Source organism: Aquarana catesbeiana, linkage group LG03, assembly GCF_042186555.1.
Source record: "Aquarana catesbeiana isolate 2022-GZ linkage group LG03, ASM4218655v1, whole genome shotgun sequence".
Taxonomy (NCBI): Eukaryota; Metazoa; Chordata; class Amphibia; order Anura; family Ranidae; genus Aquarana; species Aquarana catesbeiana.
In genome coordinates, this window is record NC_133326.1 from 742,514,792 (window position 1) to 742,535,114 (window position 20,323).

At 43.6% G+C, this 20,323-nt stretch overlaps 2 protein-coding genes across 4 annotated transcripts in view; both read left to right on the forward strand.

Annotated features, from left to right (window-relative positions):
* LOC141133877 (NACHT, LRR and PYD domains-containing protein 3-like) overlaps positions 1-20,323 on the forward strand; it is a 225,850-nt gene that overhangs the window by 150,314 nt on the left and 55,213 nt on the right. For 2 of the 3 annotated variants that reach the window (XM_073623471.1, XM_073623470.1), the window contains exon 5: positions 17,409-19,119. In XM_073623471.1, the coding sequence (XP_073479572.1) occupies positions 17,409-19,119 (1,711 nt within the window). Of the gene's footprint in view, positions 1-12,578; positions 12,674-17,408; positions 19,120-20,323 lie in introns of all 3 variants that reach the window. The other variant, XM_073623472.1, reaches the window with a different exon arrangement.
* Positions 1-20,323, forward strand: part of LOC141133874 (NACHT, LRR and PYD domains-containing protein 3-like) — a gene marked incomplete in the record, with an annotated part of 735,962 nt that overhangs the window by 133,288 nt on the left and 582,351 nt on the right.

The window sequence follows — 20,323 nt, forward strand, 5'->3', positions numbered from 1 at the left end:
TATTGAGGGAGACCTCGAGAGGGAGGGGGCCGGCACCCACCCAGTTTCAACCAGACCCTAAAACGTAATGGTGAAAGAAAGAAAAAAAGGGTTGAATGTATTGATTGTTTAAAAAGGAAAAGAGGGTATCATATAAGGGGTCAGGTGGCTGCTTTTTCATAACGCACTGTAGACCTACCTCAATGAAGCAATGAGTAAGGGTTGGGGGAAGTCCACCAGAGAAGGAGAGCTCCTTCCGTCTTGTCCTGGATGTGTCCAGCAGAAGAGTGATGGGGAAATAGGGAGGGATTCCCCGTATTTGTACTAAACTCCGGCGCGGCGGTGATGACAGACGTAAGGAGAGTGTTACTGCGCATGCACCCGCACACACAAGCATGGCGTCAGGGCTGCGCCTATGATGCGTAGTCACTGATGTTGCCACCACCGCGGATGTAAGGAGAGTGTTACTGCGCATGCACCCGCACACACAAGCACGGCGTCAGGGCTGCGCCTATGATGCGTAGTCATTGATGTTGCCACTGCCCTGTCACTGCCATGTTGAAAAGTCCTTTGCCCTAAGATGGAAGGAGGAAGGCAAAAAGGCACAGGGAAGAGTGAGACCGGGTCGAAAACAAATCGATCATGGGATCAGACCTCTTGGCTAAGGAAAGGGGATGGAAAAAATAAAAAAAGAGGGGAGGGCGTGATGGCGAGAGGTGGAAAAGGGTGCATATTAACACATAGAGGGCACTGACGACGGAGGTCATTGATTAGGGACCATATATCAGGAATGCCCCGGGTATCCATGCAAACTAAAAAAAGGGAAAGAGGCTTGAAATTGGGAGAAGACATGGCATGGAGAGAAAATTTAATAATTGTAAAAATGAAAATTATGCATGAGCTTGGATAATCAAGAAATAATTACATACATATATACATTTATTGAATATCTATTTTTTTGTAGCTAGGCCACACAATTTGGCACAACATGAATTTGGAAAAACGCAAAAGATATCAAATAAGATTAAAAAAAAAAAAACACATAGTCTTTAGGGTCTGGTACCTTTTGCTTTCATTGGTGATGATGGGGGGTACATAGTGGACATAGTACATAGTGGATACATAGTGGCTATGTACAATTTTGTCTTTAATGGATCGTGATCGCCTGTAGGTTATTTCGGGATAGTTCTTTAAATGTTTGGAAACACGTGGGTCCCCCATAAGGAGGTACCAGTGTCTTTGCATCAGATCACATATTTGTTTGTGTTGTCCAGACTATCTGGTGATAAGTCTTAGTCCTGAAGTTGATTTTGGAGTTGGGAGGCCATGGATGAGGTCAGATCTGTTCTGTTTTTTGGCCCTAGCATAGGCCTTTTTTAGGCACTTATTGCTATAGCCACAAAGTTTTAAACGGTTTTGTAGAACCCTGGCTTCCTGCTCAAAATGATTGTTTTTACTACAATTCCTCCTGAGACAGAGATATTGTCCATAAGGTATGTTAGTGATCAGGGACGGAGGATGTGAGCTAGTAGCATGGAGGAGTGAGTTACCCGCTGAAGGTTTGCGATAAAGTTTGGTACCTATGGTTCTATCTTCATTGATGAAGATTTGTATGTCTAGGAAAGTCAGCCTGTCCTGTCAGGACTAAGACTAATCACCAGATACTCTGGACAACACAAACAAATACGTGATCTGATGCAAAGTGCAAAGACACTGGTACCTCCTTATGGGGGACCCACGTGTTTCCAAACATTTAAAGAACTATCCTGAAATAACCTACAGACGATCACAATCCATTAAAGACAAAATTGTACATAGCCACTATGCTTCATCCCCATCATCACCAATGAAAGCAAAAGGTACCAGACCCTGTCATAAATGTGTCTTCTGCAGATATATCCATGCAACACGGAGTGTGGCTCTCCCAAATGGTTGCACCTATTTTCCCAAATTTTCAGTCACCCGTCAATCAGTTGGGAATGTATATATGTATGTAATTCATTCTTGATTATCCAATCTCATGCATAATTTTCATTTTTACAATTATTAAATTTTCTCTCCATGCCTTCTACCAATTTCAAGCCTCTTTCCCTTTTTTTAGTTTGCACAGACGCCCGGGGCACTCCTGATGTATGGTCCCTAATCAATGACCTCTGTCATCAGTGCCCTCTATGTGTTAATATGCGCCCTTTTCCACCTCTCGCCATCACACCCTGCCCTCTTTTTTTTTTTTTCCATCCCGCCAAGAGGTCTGATCCCGTGATCAATTTGTTTTTGACCCCGTCTCACTCTCTCCTGTGCCTTTTTGCCCTCCTCCTTCCATCTTAGGGCAACGGACTTTTCAACACGGCGATCAGTGACTGCGCATCATAGGCGCAGCCCTGACACCATGCTTGTTTGTGCAGGTGCATGCGCAGTAACACTCTCCTTATGTCTGCGGCGCGGCGGTGGTGACATACATCGCCGCGCCAGAGTTTAGTACAAATATGGGGAATCCCTCCCTGTTTCCCCGTCACTCCTCTGCTGGACAAATCCAGGACAAGACGGAAGGAGCTCTCCTTCTCTGGTGGACTTCCCCCAACCCTTACTCATTGCTTCATTGAGGTAGGTCTATGTTACCCTCTTTTCCTTTTTAAACAATACATTCAACCCTTTTTTCTTTCTTTCACCATAACATTTTAGGGTCTGGTTTAAACTGGGTGGGTGCCGGCCCCCTCCCTCTCCAGGTCTCCCTCAATACTTGTGACCCATTACGCTATTTCCACTCCTATACATCCGCCTTTCAAAGTGTCTTTGTCCTATTAACACTGTGGATGGGACTATTGAATTAGATTGATTCTACTAATTAACGCCGTTATGGTAACTTTCAAAATAGTAATTTTTTCTTATTTATTTGAGATATTATTACCCAATTATTTTGATTTAACAAAAATAAAACATAATATACTACATGCATGTATATATGTGCATATATTTTTGTCATCAATTTTATCCTCATTGGTCCTTCTCTCACCAGTAAGGACTTTCTCCAACTTTGATCGCCTTTGTATTATCTCTGCAAACTTCCATGAGGCGTTTGAGTCACTGGGGTAGACTATCCATGGAGTAGAACCCTAAGCATCTAGGATTATTAGCATTGAGTATAATACATTTTTTAGGTAAGAATCCCTTTTTCAACATAGCAGTCCAATACTTTGTGTGTATATGAAATGTAGACCCTTTGTTCTTATACTATGTTTCAATAATACCAAATATTGTTCAAATTTATTTATATATACAAGTTCCCCTTCTGTTTAAATGCAAAAATGTATACCTAAACGAATTATGCAATTAACATTCAATTGATCTCTCTTTCTCTTTTGTTTTTGTTTCTTTATGTAATCTTTAGTACAACAATGATGCCACATGCTAAATCTCCTGAAGAAGCTTTAATGAGTGAAACATGTTGAGAAAAGTGGTATTCTTATGATGTGTGATTATATTTTATTAAATTTCTGTATTTCTATTTGGTATTATATTCCCCTTCTCTTAAAAAGTTGTTTAAATAAATTCTTTGATTTTAATAAAACATCACCTTTGAATTGATATACATAGTTACATAGTTACATAGTAGGTGAGGTTGAAAAAAGACACAAGTCCATCAAGTCCAACCTATGTGTGTGATTATGTGTCAGTATTACATTATATATCTCTGTATGTTGCGGTCATTCAGGTGATTATCTAATAGTTTCTTGAAGCTATCAATGCTCCCCGCTGAGACCACCGCCTGTGGAAGGGAATTCCACATCCTTGCCGCTCTTACAGTAAAGAACCCTCTACGTAGTTTAAGGTTAAACCTCTTTTCTTCTAATTGTAATGAGTGGCCACGAGTCTTATTAAACTTATCATCCCCTCCAAGAGTTTACATACTATTGATGTTAGGCTAACTGGTCTGTAATTCCCAGGGATGTATTTTGGGCCCTTTTTAAATATTGGTGCTACATTGGCTTTTCTCCAATCAGCTGGTACCATTCCAGTCAGTAGACTATCTGTAAAAATTAGGAACAACGGTCTGGCAATCACTTGACTGAGTTCCCTAAGTACCCTCGGATGCAAGCCATCTGGTCCCGGTGATTTATTAATGTTAAGTTTCTCAAGTCTAATTTTAATTCTGCAAAAAATGGGGGGTAAAAGGTCCTTGAATCCACATTCACCAAAGTTGCAAACAGCAAATGGAGTACCAGCCGATTCGTCAATATGTGACGGGATACCTGCCCTAAAAGCAATGGCACTATATCAACAACAGAAAGAGGAGACAAGGGAGTCCCCAGAAAGCAAAAAAGGGGAATGGTCAACTACGGCTTATGGTGCAAAAATGCAAAAAGGCTTTATTAAGGGTGGGGGGGGGGGGGGTGGGGGTATTTACATATACAAAAAATTCCAAATATATGTAAGATAAACAATGTATCTAAATAACACAGTCCGTCTCACTACACTAAACCAAAAATTAAAAACCATGCTGCAACATTGATGAATAAAACTGCAGAGCGTGCCTGCAGGCCAAAAACGCATGCAGTGTCCATTTGAATCCAAAGAAAAAAGTATAGCACCAAACATTACATGGAGGAAGCTACTGATAGGATATCAAGTCTTATGTGGTCTAGTATTAACTGTGCATCAGATTGAGCAGTACTGAAAAGAAACTACATATATCCACATAGACAAGACCTTACATAGCTGAATTAGGTGGGTTTTTTTTTTTTTTTTTAAAACCTCTGTTAGAAGGAAATCCTCCACAAGCAGCTTCCAACCTCAGTGCACTAAATGTGTTTACACCAGTTGTTTTGGAAATGGAAAGACCAGCGTTCCTGTTACTAGGTATGTCCAGTGCACAAACACTATTTCCTCAATGCAGCATAAAAGGAGCAAAGGACAAACCACTCCAAAGAAAGGGCTTAGTCTCTTTTCCAATCTAGACCAGGATGATATTTTCACAGTTCATCAGTTTCAAGTGTGTCAATCCATGCAGGAGGGTGAATGGCAAACAGATGCAAAGACTTATTTAGATACATTGTTTATCTTACATATATTTGGAATTTTTTGTATATGTAAATACCCCCACCCCCCCCACCCTTAATAAAGCCTTTTTGCATTTTTGTACCATAAGCCGTAGTTGACCATTCCCCTTTTTTGCTTTCTGGGGACTCCCTTGTCTCCTCTTTCTGTTGTTAATTTTAATTCTGTCCTCTGTTAACCATGGAGGTGCTTCATGTGTTGTGTCATGAGGATAAACACTGCAGTTTTGGTTACTGAAGCCCCCCGATTCACTCATGAAGACTGAGGATAAGAATAAATTTAATACCTTCACCATCTCCCCATCCTTTGTAACCAGATGTCCTTCCTCATTCTTTATGGGGCCAATATGGTCTGTCCTCCCTTTTTTTACACATGACATAGTATTTATAAGACAGAGTTGGAAATATTGTATTCTAACCATAAACTCGAATAATGGGACCTTAAAAGAAGATATCCCATGAAATACAGGAGGACTCTGGAAGCATCCAAACTATGGACACACCATCCAGACCAGAGGAGTAACTAGAACCTTCAGGGCACCAGTGCAAAAAACCATGAAGAGCCAATATGACTGCTGCTGCCCTTTCCATCAGTCCCAGGCCCTTTCCTCAAAGAGTGGGGCTCTTCCCTCTGAGGCAGGGGCTCTTTCTCTAGCCTTTTCCACTTGTTCCTGTCGTGGGCCCATTATAACCTCTGGTTCACACTGCTGCGACTCATCATGTGACTTGCAATACAAAGTCGCATGACAAGTCAAAACACATTCATTTCAATGGGTGCTGTCATAATCAAGGCAACTCAAGTCACAGCAACAAAGAAAAAGGATCCTGCAATACCTTTCTGTGACTTTGGTGCGATTTGAGTGCCATAGACCACAATGTTCAATCACAGAATCGCAAGCAAGTCACAAGGAAATTGCAAGCAAGTTGCAAAATGTTGGGATCACAGAAGTGTGAACTAAGCCCATGTTCTGAAGTGGGCCCCCTTCCTGCCATCTTGGCACCGCTACAGTGGTGGAATGCCAGGGCCTGGTCTCAAGTGCAACCTTTGTGACCCTGGTAGTACCCCCACTGATCCAGACTACAACAAAACAAAATCGTAAAAAAATGAAACAGAGGACCAAACATAGATAACACCACATCCTAGGTAAATATTGATAAAGAGAAATGGTGTAGGTGTAGGTGTAGGACTCAGTCTGAGCGTGCTCAGTCTGAGGCTGTGGAACGTTGTGTAAGTGTAACTGGTATAAGTTGTGAGTTAAATACCAGAGTTTAAAACAGGAGGTTATAACAGGGGTCATAGTACCTGTGTAGTGTGAGTACCTGAGTGTTTTCTGAGTAGTGTGTGTGGATCGTTAGTACTTGTGTATTGTGTACTGTATACTTGAGTATTGCGAGTGCACGTAGGTCTGCGACTGTTCTGCGATTGCAAGTAGGTCTGTGAGTACCCATGTATTGTCTTGAGTATTAGTGCCAGGAAGCTAGCTTTTAGGTAATTTGGACAGGGTAAAATCCCCAAATCCTCACTAAATTTAATAGGTGCGATGCCCGGCGGGTGTGGAGAGGCGACTCTTTGTACATCTTGCTGCATGTATGCGTTCCTTGATCATCCGATCGAGGGCGAATACTGCTGTGCAAAATGAAAGCGCATTGTTTCCCTGGAAGCCCAGTTTCTGAATCTGGGGAAGCAACTGTCAGCACTGAGAAGTCCCTCCATACTAAAGGAGAGCCAGGAACGTACACGGCAGGTGCCGGCAGGGGCCAGCACAGAGGCGGGTGGAGACAAAGAGGTGCAGGCACTAGCAAACAGTAGATGGGTGACAGTCAGGAGGGGTAGAGGGGGAAGTGCCAGGGAGGCTGATCCAGGACTGGAGCATCCCTATAAGTACGCTCCATTGAGTGACATTGGTGAAACCAGTCAGGGACCAGCACTGCTGGAGCTGAGGGACTCTCCTAGCTGCCGGGGGAAGAACTCCTCCAGTAAGAGTGGGGGGGGCAGGGAAGGGAAAGGAAAGACAGATTCTGGTGGTAGGGGACTCAATTCTTAGAAGGACAGAGAGGGCAATCTGTAACCAAGACCTGAAGCGCCGAACAGTATGTTGTCTACTGGGCGCTCAGGTTCGGCACATCACGGATCTTGTGGACAGATTACTGGGAGGGGCTGGGGAAGACCCGGCTGTCATGGTGCACGTTGGCACCAATGACAAAGTCAGAGACAGATGGAGTGTCCTAAAGAGCGATTTTAGGGACTTAGGAACTAAATTGAGGAAAAGGACCTCCAAGGTAGTATTCTCAGGAATACTACCGGTACATCGAGTCACACCAGAAAGGCAGAAGGAGATTAGGGAATTAAACAAGTGGCTGAAGAGCTGGTGTAGTAAGGAGGGGTTTGGGTTCCTGGAGGACTGGGCTGACTTCTCAGTCGGTAACCGGTACTATATGAGGGACGGACTGCACCTAAATGAGGAGGGTGCAGATCTGCTGGGAATGAAGATGGCCAAAAAGTTAGAGGGGTTTTTAAACTAGGCGATGGGGGGAGGGTCCAGAGACAGAGATTGCCAGCGTGGAAGATATTCCAGAGGGTAGTATTGGGGGCATTAGTGGTAGGTTAACCAAAGCACAAAAACACAAGGTGAGTATAGTAGCTAGGCCTAGTTGCAATCTCGAAACACCCAATACGAGGACAATATGCGACCGGTCTAAACTATGTGGCATGTTCACCAATGCCAGGAGCATGGCGGACAAGATGGGTGAACAAGAGATACTGTTGTACAAGGAGGATTTGAATTTTGTGGGAATTTCAGAGACCTGGTTCAACAGCTCTCATGATTGGCTGGCAAACATTCAAGGGTATACCCTATACCGCAAGGATAGAGAGGGTAAAAAAGGGGGAGGGGTATGCCTATATATCAAGAATAATGTACAAGTGAATGTGAGAGATGACATCACTGAGGGAGCTAGAGAGGAGGTGGAATCCTTATGGGTAGAGCTCCAAAGGGATGAAGCTAAGGGGAAAATAATACTGGGAGTATGCTATAGGCCCCCTAACCTGAGGGAGGAAGAGGAGACGGATCTCCTATTACAATTTGGATTAGCAGCAAGGATGGGAAGGGTTATCATAATGGGGGAATTTAATTATTCAGACATAGACTGGGCGGATGGAACCACGCATTCATTTAAGGCTCGCCAGTTCCTTAATGTCTTGCAGGACAATTTTATGGGTCAGATGGTAGATGCACCAACTAGAAATAAAACATTACTAGATCTACTGATTACCAACAATACAGACCTGATAACAGATGTGGAAATATGGGGCAATTTAGGTAACAGCGACCACAGGTCAATTAGTTTCAGTATAAACCACACAAATAGGAAACATGAAGGGAACACAAAGACACTGAATTTGAAAAGAGCCAATTTCCCTAAACTACAAACCTTGCTAAAAGGCATAAATTGGGATAAAATATTAGGAACAAAGAATACGGAGGAGAGATGGGTTTGCTTTAAGAGCATATTAAATAAGGGTATTAGCCAATGTATCCCATTGGGTAATAAATTTAAAAGAGCGATCAAAAATCCTGGATGGCTTAACTCCAATGTAAAAATGCATATAAAAGCAAAGGAGAAGGCCTTCAAAAAATACAAGGTTGAGGGATCATCCTCAGCATTCAGACTTTATAAAGAATGCAACAAGAAATGTAAGGGTGCAATTAGGATGGCTAAGATAGAACATGAAAGACACATAGCGGAGGAGAGCAAAAAAAATCCCAAGAAATTCTTTAAGTATGTAAACAGTAAAAAAAGGAAGGACAGGCCATATTGGCCTCATAAAGAATGAGGAAGGACATCTGGTTACAAAGGATAGGGAGATGGCGAAGGTATTGAATTTATTCTTCTCCTCAGTCTTCACGAGTGAATCGGGGGGCTTCAGTAACCAAAACTGCAGTGTTTATCCTCATGACACAACACAGGAAGCACCTCCATGGTTAATAGAGGACAGAATTAAAATTAGACTTGAGAAACTTAACATTAATAAATCACCGGGACCAGATGGCTTGCATCCGAGGGTACTTAGGGAACTCAGTCAAGTGATTGCCAGACCGTTGTTCCTAATTTTTACAGACAGTCTATTGACTGGAATGGTACCAGCTGATTGGAGAAAAGCCAATGTAGCACCATCATTTAAAAAGGGCCCAAAATACATCCCTGGGAATTACAGACCAGTTAGCCTAACATCAATAGTATGTAAACTCTTGGAGGGGATGATAAGGGACAATATGCAAGATTTTAGTAATAAGAACGATATCATTAGCAGTAATCAGCATGCATTCATGAAGAATCGTTCTTGCCAAACCAATCTATTAACCTTCTATGAGGGGGTGAGTTGCCATCTAGATAAAGGAAAGCCCGTAGACGTAGTGTTTCTGGATTTTGCAAAAGCATCTGACACAGTTCTCCATAAACGTTTACTGTACAAAATAAGGTGCGTTGGCATGGACCATAAGGGGAGTACATGAATTGAAAACTGGCTACAAGGGCGAGTTCAGAGGGTGGTGATAAATGGGGAGTACTCAAAATGGTCAGGGGTGGGTAGTGGGGTCCCCCAGGGTTCTGTGCTGGGACCAATTCTATTTAATTTGTTCATAAACGACCTGGAGGATGGGATAAACAGTTCAATCTCTGTATTTGCAGACGATACTAAGCTAAGCAGGGCAATAACTTCTCTGCAGGATGTGGAAACCTTGCAAAAAGATCTGAACAAATTAATGGGGTTGGCGACTACATGGCAAATGAGGTTCAATGTAGAAAAATGTAAAATAATGCATTTGGGTGGCAAAAATATGAATGCAATCTATACACTGGGGGGAGAACCTCTGGGAAAATCTAGGATGGAAAAGGAGCTGGGGGTCCTAGTAGATGATAGGCTCAGCAATGGCATGCAATGCCAAGCTGCTGCTAATAAAGCAAACAGAATATTGGCATGCATTAAAAAGGCAATCAACTCCACAGAGAGAACGATAATTCTCCCACTCTACAAGACTCTGGTCCGGCCGCACCTGGAGTATGCTGTCCAGTTCTGGGCACCAGTCCTCAGGAAGGATGTACTGGAAATGGAGCGAGTACAAAGAAGGGCAACAAAGCTAATAAAGGGTCTGGAGGATCTTAGTTATGAGGAAAGGTTTGCGAGCACTGAACTTATTCTCTCTGGAGAAGAGACGCTTGAGAGGGGATATGATTTCAATATACAAATACCGTACTGTGACCCCACAATAGGGATAAAACTTTTTCGCAGAAGAGAGTTTAACAAGACTCGCGGCCACTCATTGAAATTAGAAGAAAAGAGGTTTAACCTTAAACTACGTAGAGGGTTCTTTACTGTAAGAGAGGCAAGGATGTGGAATTCCCTTCCACAGGCGGTGGTCTCAGCGGGGAGCATTGATAGCTTCAAGAAACTATTAGATAAGCACCTGAATGACCACAACATACAGGGATATACAATGTAATACTGACACATAATCACACACATAGGTTGGACTTGATGGACTTGTGTCTTTTTTCAACCTCACCTACTATGTAACTATGTAACTATGTCATGTGCCATCACTGTTTCATGTGTGTATGAGGAATAAAATATTATCTTCTGAGAGGCGCATGCGCGGAGGCTCCATGAGCGGTCGCACGTTCTAAGAGCTCCGCTCCGCTCCAGCCTGACTTAGCCGCCGCAGCCAGCATTAGAGGAGGAAACAGCCGACCGGACCCCCTCGACAGTCCCTGAGGACCTGAAGGACCCCCCCGTATGACCGGGGGCTCTGCCAGACGGGATTTATCCCGACTTCTAGAACCCGGCCCTCAGATCGCGGCCTCTGCAAAGATGGCGGCTGCCAGCGCGGCTCGAGGCCTAACACAGCATCTGGAGGAATCCTTGGAAGATTTTCCTCCTCTACCCTCCCGCAACACAGGGAAACATCTCCAAACAGTGAGTACCCATCAGGATGGGCTATTTTCTTCCTCCACCTCAGACATCACAAATAGTAGACTCACTGACGGCTCCCCCCTCACACCGATGGATGAAAGTAATTACATCCAGGCTCCCCCAGGCAATCAGAGCAGCCCCCCTGCCCCTACTCCCTCAGACTTTTCCTCTTTAATGGAAACCTTCTCAAATATGCTCTCAAAGGGACTGGCTCATACTGCCTCACAAATCACATCTACCATACAGGCAGACCTGCAGCATCTGGGGGCGAGAATTGAAGCGATCGAAGTTAAAACTGATCAAACGATTGCTATGGCCAACCAGAACACTGAAAGGATCCATGACCTACATGAACAGCTAGATATGGCATATGCAAAGCTTGACGATCTCGAGAATCGATCACGCAGATACAATTTCAGACTGAGAGGCCTTCCGGAATCGTTCAAAGACACAGACAAAGTAGTCCGCGCTTTCATCAAAAATTTGATCCCTGACATACCGGATTATAAGCTGGAACTGGATCGAGCACACAGAGCTCTCCAACCCCCCCGCCAAGATGGCCTACCCAGAGACATTGTTGTGAAACCTCACTTCTATAGAGTTAAAGAGGAAGTCATGCATAAAGCCAGGGAAACTGACAACCTTTCCATTCAAGGGCACTCCATTCAAATTTTCGCTGATCTCTCGCCCTTCACCATACAGCGACGAAGATCATTAAAACCCCTCCTACTTATCCTGTCCCAAAAATCGATCACTTATAGGTGGTCATTTCCTTTTCGCCTAAATTTTGCCTACTTGAACAAATCGTACAGCTTTACGAACTTTGGAGATGGGGAACGTCTGATGCTACAACTAGGAATTATATCCCACTCCCCAACTTCTGCTTCTGCTCTGGACCCCAAGACCCCAAACCCTGCGAAAAGACCTCCAACGAGCCCCATCCAACCCCTATGGAACAAGCAACAGGCTAAGAGATCGAAAGATGGCCGCCCACCTTAAGGAACAGTCTGCAATCAACTGTGTTCTTCCCTTACTATGACACGCCCACCTGGCATTGGGACACTGATTTTTGTATGTCCCCCTCTCCCTTCTAGCAGGGTTTGGGCCTTAACTAACACTGGATGAGGTGACTCTGTCAATTTGCCTCACATCCTCATTAAACTTTTTAAATTTTTTTTTTTTTTTTCTTCTGTTTTTCCCCTCCCTGCATTTTTCATTGATTGGTCTTGTTTTTCCATCCTTCCTCCTCGAAAAATTTTAGTAGTCGATCTTCTTTTTGGCGGCATGGCTGGAGCGGCTGCACTTCGCCTCCATTTGTCTCGGAGTGGTATTTTTTTTTCCCCCACTCGGAGAGCTTTCCACAACCCCCCTGTTAGGGGTTTTGGTTTTTGGGAAAAAAACCTGTGTAGGAGGCAGGAAGTCCTCCCCTCCTACAGGGAAACTTAGGTTACTAATAAGCTGTATGATGAACACCTATACTGTCTTCCTTTATATTGTTATTGATATGTCCTGTTTTTACTTCTCAGGTTTGACCGTCCTTCCTCCTTTTCTTCCCTTCTCCCACCTATTCCTAGAGTCACTCAGAAGCCCAGCCGAAGGTCTACAGGCTAGGTTCCAAAATTGTCCGGCTTCGGGGGTTTGGACACTTACCCAAATCTTGCTAGCTCAGGTAAGCTCACTCTATATGATGCGTTTATCCCTCCCTCTGATCCATGCACACTGACACACTTATTCCCCCTCCGCCCATTTGCATAGCTTCACATAATGTTCAAGGGATGAACTCCCCGGTTAAGAGACGTAAATTATTTAATCACTACAAATCTCAAAAAATAGCAGTCCTATTACTACAAGAAACACACTTCCCATCCTCCTATAGTCCCTCCTACATACATGAAAACTATCCTCAGTTCTTTCTCTCCAAAGCTGACAACAAAACTAAGGGGGTTGCAATCTGCTTTGCAAAACATCTTAAGTTCTCCCCGACTGATGTCATTAAAGACCAAGCAGGCAGGTTTATCTTAGTAAAAGGCTCTTTAGAAGGCGACCAATACTCCTTCATTTCTTTTTACGCTCCAAACAAAGGTCAGGCCTCCTTTTTCTCCGCTATGATGTCCACGCTAGGCCCACAACTGGAAGGGAAAATAATCATGGGTGGAGACACAAATCTCCCCTTTGACCTCTCACTAGACAAATTGGTGCCAGGCGCCTCTAGATCTAGGAAACCTCCAAAACAAAGTACTAAAATAGCCGCGACACTTTGTTCCCGTGGCCTCGTGGACATCTGGAGAGAAATGAATCCCAGATCCAAAGATTATACACACTATTCGGCCCCACATCGTCTCTACACTAGAATTGATCATATTTTTATTCAAGCCCACAACATCCCGTCGGCTAATGAAGCGGTCATTAGGGACTCCTCCCTCTCAGATCACTCCATAGTCCTATTATTCTTACAGCATTCTCATGGTAATAGTAAACAATTCATATGGCGCCTTAACGAAGGGCTTTTAAGCGATCAAATCAATTGCAAAATCCTAGCACAGGAAATACAAGAATACTTTCGACTAAACAATACCGGGGAGGTTTCCCCAGAAACTGTGTGGGCAGCGCATAAAGCGGTACTTAGAGGAAAAATCATCCAAATCACCTCCCGCCTTAAAAAAGAACGTACAGCAGACATTAACAACCTCCAATTAAAATTCCAGTCCCTGAGCAGGGCCCATAAAAGGAACCCTACCAGGGAATCCCTAGATGCCCTTGAAAGTGACTCGGATCTCCCTAAACCTAGCACTTACCACCGAAGCTGAGAAGCATCTTCGATGGTCTGGGGCTCGTTTCTACTATCAGGCAGACAAAATAGGGACTAAATTAGCAGCCAAACTGTCTCCAAGACCTCGCTCCTTCTCCTTTCCCAAAATCCGCACTCTAACAGGGACACTATCTCAAAATCCGAACCGCATCATGGATGTATTCCATGACTTCTATACTTCGCTATATAAGAAAGAACTCTCAGCAGCCCCGCCCCCCATATCAGACTTCCTAGACAATCTCCCTCTTCCAAGATTATCCTTTGAACATTCGGAGCTCCTAGATGAACCAATTTCGGAATCGGAAGTTCTCGGGGTGATCAAACAGCTCAAACAAAACTCAGCCCCGGGACCAGACGGTTTTTCAGTCGGGTACTATAAGAAATTCGGACCATTACTAGCTCCGTATTTGGTCAAGTTCTTCAATTCTCTCCGGTCTGGTTCTCCCTTGGATAAAGCCCTTAACCTTGCATTCATATCAGTCATACCGAAACCTGGTAAAGATGTCTCTTTGGTCTCCAATTACCGTCCCATCTCTTTAATCAATAATGATCTAAAAATTCTTACAAAAGTCCTATCAAACAGACTAGCGTCTTGCATAGCTCTCTACATCCATAGAGACCAGGTGGGCTTTATCCCAGGGAGACAAGGACCAGATCAGATCAGAAGGGCAGTTGACATCATCTCCCTCCTCAACTCCCAATGGGATGGAGGATCCCAACAAAAAGGATACTTGTTATCAATTGACCTACAGAAAGCTTTTGATACTATTACCTGGCCATACCTATTCAGTGTCCTGGAGCGATGGGGATTTGGTCCAAATTTCTTGGGCACCTTACGAGCCCTGTATTCAGGACCTAGTGCACAGGTCAGAATGCAGGGCTACTACTCCAAACCTCTGTCTATAGAGAAGGGTACCAGGCAGGGCTGCCCCTTGTCCCCCCTCCTTTTCGCCATAGCGATGGAGTCTCTGGCTATTGCTATTAGAAATCATCCGGATATTAAGGGGGTAGTCTGTGGTAAACAAGAGCACAAATGCGCCCTTTTTGCTGACGACTTGCTGCTTTTTGTCACTTCCCCTCTGATATCGACCCCTAATATTTTCTCTCTCCTCGACAAATTTGGTGAAATTTCAGGCCTTCGAGTTAATGTCTCTAAATCACTAGCTTTAAATATAACGGTCCCCCCGACATTCTAAGTAGTTTACAAAACCATTTCCCGTTTTCCTGGAAATCGTCATCTCTTCCGTACCTAGGGGTTAACCTCTCCAATAGTATAGCTTCCCTCTACTCATCGAATTACCCGGCCATCTTCCGTAAATTAACCTCTGACCTATCTACTTGGAATAAACACAACCTTTCATGGTTAGGCCGTATTCATGCGGTCAAAATGACCCTCCTACCCCGCATACTGTACCTATTTAGGTCCTTACCCATTCCCATCCAAAAGTCTCAAATACAGACTCTTCAATCCAAAATTACACAATTCATTTGGGGATCTAAGGGTAGTCGTTGCTCGAACAGCATTCTATTCAGGCTTAAGTCACATGGGGGATTAGCCGTACCCAACATATGGTGGTACTACCAGGCCGCTCAGCTAGCCCAGATCTCCATAGTGTACTCAAAAGGCCCCAAACCAGACTGGGTATCAATGGAACGCCAAGCTATTCCTCTACATACTATTGACTATCTGATCTGGTCTCCTACTAAGCGGAGACTGCCCATTTTAGCCCCCACGCTTTCCCACTCACTAGCTTTGTGCGACCGATTACATAAAAATCCCTCCCTGATCTCTGACCTTAAGCCCCTGACGCATTTATTTCATAACCCTGATTTTCCGCCGGGAATGAACATCCTAGCTTTCAGTTGGTGGTTAAATAAAGGCTTACTCAGAATAGGCAACTACTTCACATCTACAGGTCCTTTATCTCGTGCCTTCTGCACTAGTAAACTTGAGATGCCCACCGCGGAACATTTTCGGTTCATGCAAATACAACATTTCCTTAAATCCATCTGGCCAAATAAACCAGACCCTCCTAAGATCACTAGTTATGAATCATGGTGTGCAGGTGCCACGGATCAGAGAGGGGGGATATCCATCATTTATGCCGCTCTAGCCTCGGTGACATCCAAACCTCCCTATGCCATCTCCTGGGAAAAGGACCTTGATATTTCCTGGGAAAAGGATAACTGGTTTTCCTGCTTTCAACGCTCCTTCAAAGGCATTTTAAATATTTCACTGATTGAAACTAGCCTTAAGATACTAACCCGGTGGTACAGGGTCCCCTCTCTCCTTGCGAAGATATATCCGGATGCTTCCCCGCTGTGTTTCCGAAGGTGTAACCATATAGGTACAATGTACCATATATGGTGGACTTGCCCAAGAATCAGGAGCTTGTGGAACAAAGTCTTTTCAGTGATTCGAAAAGTAACAACCCTCCCGATTCCTCAATCTCCTGAGATTGCTCTGTTGAATCAGAAGGTAGATAAGGTGGATAAATATACCCAAAAACTGATCTTTTTTATGTTACTTGGCACTAAAATTACAATAGCAGCCTGCTGGAAAAAGCATAGGGTCCCTTTTACTGCGGTGAAGCATAAAATTTCCTGGATTATGTCCCAGGAGAAGATAGTCAGTATAATACAAGACAAAGCACGGTTATTCGAACTTACCTGGGAACCCTGGGCCAAGTTCTGTAATATCCCCTTATATCCTGGCGTTAGTTATCCTGACCTACCTGCGCTGTGAGTGACTCTGGGGGTACGTTCTCTCCCAGACTTTCCTGCTTTTCCCCTCTCTTTTCCTGCCTCTTTCTGTCCCCTTACTTTCCCTTCGTCTTTATCTTTAAACCAAACCGGACATGTTAAATAAATAAGTGATTATCCTGAGACCGTATAAGTAATGCATTGTAGTGGCGGGGGGAGTTACCGCTATGCTATTTGGGCTCCTCGGAGACCAGGTATTCTGATCCTCTTAGACCTCCCTCCATACAGTCCCATCCTCACCTGTGTCTGAATGGTCACTTGACCATATATAGTTTTTGTTCTAAGTTTACAAGCTACCAACTTAGGTTTGCGTTACAGGATACACCCTATGGGGGTGATTTAACCTGAGACCCGGGGTCCAGGGGAAGGGGGCGGCTCCATGCCCACAGCATGATCCCTTTTCGGGGTGGGTGTGGACGCCTCTCCTAATCCTGGCTCCCCTTCAAGCCCCAGGGCTGGTGGTCTATCTTTTCTCCAATACACCACACTGTTTCAATAATTTGCTAGTTCGACCTTATTAGGTTGATTGAATTTGTAGGCTTATTACTCCAACTCCATCATCGTAGTGGGACCTGACGTCTCTGGTGTTTTTTTTTTTTTTCTTAGACATGGATAATTGTATCACACAATATGCTATCTGATGTGTTGTTTGAGGTGAATTAGTGTTTGCAAGGACTCTTATTAGTATGTCATGCACCTGTTGTTCCCTTTTACCTATAGTACTGATACGCTTTTTATTCATGTACTGACCAAATTTGTATCAACATTGATAATTCTAATAAAAATTATTGAAAGAAAAAAAAAAAAAAATATTATCTTCTCTCTCACAAAGACATCAGCAAGGAACACAGAGAGTCTATGAAAGAGAAGTTCCAGAGGATTCTAGAATATAATTCCCGTGTTCATCTAAATGAAAGATTCACCAATTTATTGATGATAAACAGACCCCAGAATAAAGAGGGAAAAGAAGAAGAAATAAAGAGTTCAGGCAGAAGAGATCTACAGATCATGGAGAAAAGATCCCCAACCACAATCCAGGCCCTCTTTGACCCTGATAAATATGGGTTCATCCCTAAGATTGTGGTGTTACAAGGACCTGCTGGGATTGGAAAAACAATGACCTCCAAGAAGATCATGCTGGACTGGGCCTCTGAGGATCTCTACCAAGACAAGTTTGATTTTGTGTTTTATCTGAGCTGTAGAGAAATCAACACCATCCCTGGAAACATAAGTCTTGTGGGACTTTTATCCAGAACCTGCAGACTGAGTTCAGATGACCTGGTGTCCATTCTGGAGGATCCTGGAAGTCAGAGAAAACTTCTCACCATAGTTGATGGGTTTGATGAACTGAGGTGGACTCTGGAGGAGAAATTTGAGGGCTGTCCTGACATTTCTATGGAAACCCACAAAGAAATAATTCTCCAAAGCTTGCTCAGGAGACAGGTTCTCCCACAATCTTCTCTGATCATCACCACAAGGTCACTGGCCATGGAGAAACTTAACACATTCATCGATGATTCTCGCAATGTGGAAATCCAGGGATTTACAAAGGACGATCGAGAGGAATATGTCCATAAATTCTTTGGAAATAAAGAAGATGCAGACAAGGTTCTCAGTATAACAAAAGACAATGACGTTGTGTACACCATGTGTGCCGTCCCCATCACATGCTGGATTGTCTGCACTGTAATGAAACAAGAAATAAGAAGAAAAGATTTGGATATAATTCAGTGTAATACAATGACTTCAATTTACCTTCTCTTCCTGGAGGTTTTACTAACCCATCACAGCAAGAAGGAGCAGTCTGTACACAGGAAACAAACCTGTCTGAAGAAGCTGTGTGCTCTGGCCAATCAGGGAGTTCTGAACCAACAAATCTTTTTTGAGAAGAAAGATCTAGAAAGACATGGACTTTCTCTGTCTGAGGTGGATTCTGTATTTCTGAATGAGAACATCTTTCTTTGTGACGTCCGCACCCAGTCCTGCTACAACTTCATCCACCTGAGTGTACAGGAGTTCCTTGCTGCTCTCTATTATGGGATGAATGATGGTTGGTTTGGATTTATGAAACGTACTTTCCTTCCAGAGATCTGTAAAGGGAAATCACTCAATGACCTCAGTTCAGATTACTCACATTTAGCATTATCTGTACAATTCCTGTTTGGTCTCCTAAATGAAAACCTGGTGAAGACATTCTCAGAGATCACAGGAATCACCATCTCACTCCGAGCCAAATCTGCATTGAGAAAATGGGCCATGAAGGACATCAAGCAGACTTTCTATACTCAGACCATCTTCTGTCTGTATGAGACTCAGGATGAGGACTTCATTAGGAGCGTCATGTCTGGTTGTACAAGTTTGAACCTATTGGGCTCAGATACTGATCACTTGTGGATGAACAGGAATTATTCCAAGCAGCTGAACTATTGCTTGAAGACTTTGAAGAGAGAAAGTTTTCAGTCTTTACATTTTTCATCTCTCACTGTGGGTCCAGAGTGCCAGAAACTTCTATCTCCATTCCTACACAGGAGTCCGAAGGTCATGTAAGTGAGTGTGAGGATATCCTAACTCAGTGGTTCTCAACTCCAGTCCTCGGGACCCACCAACAGGCCAAGTATTAAGTATTACCTTGGGGAGTTGCAGACTAGAATACTGCTATCACTGAGCAGCAAGTGATATCACCTTTGATGTATTTCAGCTTTCTTGCAAACCTAGCCTGTTGGTGGGTCCTGAGGACTGGAGTTGAGAACCACTGTCCTAACTGAATTCAGAGAATGGGCAGGAACCTGCATACAGTATAACGGTGATTATCAGACATGTTCTCCATCTACCACACTTGTTAGAAGTCCTGGGAACTCACACTTTCCTCAGCCCTAAGCCCTGGTTCACACTACAGCAATTTTCCAGTGACATTCTGATGACATGTAAAGTCGCAGGTCAAGTGAAAACACAAAGATTTTAATGGGCGCTGTCTTAATTGCTGCATTTTGAGTCACTGCAACAAAAGAAAACTCTTCCTGCACTACTTTTGGGTGATGTTTGTGCTGCATGACTCCCATAGACTTCCATGAAAAATTCCAACAAACAAAAAATAAAAAACACAAAGACTTCTACACACCCTAAAGAGTTAAACTACAAAAAAAAGATTCATTGCTTAAAAAAGCGATGTACAGCAATTTATTAGCACAATGGCCCAAACCCCCCCAATATACTCCAACCCTCCCCAAAAATATTCCTCTTAAAACCAGACACACTATGAAAGGCAAAAGTATCCCTCGTGAAACTGAGCGTCAAACAAAGTGCAAAAACACAATAGGCAAGCCCACCCTCCCCAATGCAAAGCACCCCCCTTAATTCCTATATGATGGCTCAAAGCCAGCTAAAACAGGATCCCTGCAGCTCATTCCTAAAGCGGAGCCGTGTATGTCTGTGTATATCCTGTAATGGGATAGTGTGACATATGTCAAGCTGCAGGGATCCAGTTTTAGCTTTTTTTGAGCCATTCAATAGGAATTAAGGGGGGTGCTTTGCATTGGGGAGGGTGGGCTTGTCTATTGTGGGGTTTTTTGCAATTTTTTTGACCCTCGGTCTCATGAGGGGTATTTTTGCCCTTCATAGTGTGTCTGGTTTTAAGAGGAATATTTTTGGGCAGGGTTGGAGTATATTAGGGGGGTGGGTCATTGTGCCAATAAATTGTTGTACATTGCTTTTTTAAGCAATAAATCTTTTTTGTCATTTAACTCTTTA